Source organism: Contarinia nasturtii, unplaced genomic scaffold, assembly GCF_009176525.2.
Source record: "Contarinia nasturtii isolate CC-2019 unplaced genomic scaffold, AAFC_CNas_1.1 Cnas_scaffold_892, whole genome shotgun sequence".
Taxonomy (NCBI): Eukaryota; Metazoa; Arthropoda; class Insecta; order Diptera; family Cecidomyiidae; genus Contarinia; species Contarinia nasturtii.
Window position 1 is genome coordinate 1 of NW_022198239.1, and position 1113 is coordinate 1113.

At 35.8% G+C, this 1113-nt stretch overlaps 1 protein-coding gene across 1 annotated transcript; it reads right to left on the reverse strand.

Moving 5' to 3' along the window:
* Positions 1 to 4: 4 nt before the first annotated feature.
* LOC116342710 (glucose-6-phosphate 1-dehydrogenase-like) lies at positions 5 to 979 on the reverse strand (the record flags this gene model as incomplete). The annotated part of the gene is made up of 3 exons (XM_031770424.1): positions 855 to 979; positions 345 to 709; positions 5 to 249 (listed from the first exon to the last, which is right to left on the reverse strand). Coding segments are annotated over exons 2-3 (535 nt in total), but the record flags the coding sequence as incomplete, so codon positions are not given.
* Positions 980 to 1113: the final 134 nt, after the last annotated feature.

A 1113-nucleotide genomic window follows, 5' to 3' on the forward strand; every position in this document is an offset into this window, starting at 1 on the left:
CCAACAACACCGAATGGCTCTTTAAATGTGATCATAACGGCAGCAATGTTGTCTCGATTCCACGTTGGACTGAAGATTTTATTGGAAAATCGAAAGGTCAACAAATTTTGCACCATTTCTTGTCCCAAATAATGATCCATGCGGTAGATTTGCTCTTCAACAAACAACTTTGCCAAATGATCACTCAATTTTTTCGATGACTCGGTATCTTTACCAAATGGTTTTTCAATTATTACACGATTCCAGCCGCTGGTTGAAGGGTGAGAGAAAAAAAGAAATTTTTACACCAAATCTAGACAAATGATCATTGAAATCGCTAAACCAACGTTGATTTTTATACTCACTTTTTAGCCATGCAATTAGCTTTGATCAATTCGGTAATCGAGGCGAATGCGGTGGGTGGAATTGACAAATAGAAAAGTCTATTTGCATTAGTTCCTTTTGTCAATTTGTTAATTTCGTCGTTCAATAATTTAAAGTCATCGTGAGAGCTATAGTTTCCAGCCAAATAATGACTCAATCGCCAAAATTCTTCGTATCGAGCTCGTTCACTGGAGTTGACCTGCATATATGGTTCGTATTTAGCGCGAAATTCAGATGATGTTAATTTATTGCGATCACATCCCAAGAACATGGTTCCATTTGGCAACAAATTATCACGGAACAACGACCATAGAGAGGGATAGATTTTCTTTTTTGCTAAATCACCCTGAAAATCAGTTTTGGAAACAAAATACAGAAAGTGACAGTTTTGGGTTCCGAATCTAGGATAATTCTTTTTGATATTCGAAAAAAGGTCTTTCAAAGAGTACATTTGAAAGGAAATAAAAGCTGATAAAAAGAAAGAATCTTACCGTTGCACCAAATGTAACAAATGCGTGAGGCTGATTTTCTAAACCATTCAAACGGGCGCCTTCAACTGGAAAACAATTCAATTTTTGTTCGATTTGATGCGACCCTCTCTTACAGTAAACTTTCAAGCGAATCACTTTCTGCGAGCGCCATCTCTTTCACGCCCTTGAAAACAATGAAGCTTGTAAACTTCGCAAATTTCTCATATATAAATTAAATAAGTTTTGCAATAGTAGCAACGAAAATAATTAATAGAATTTA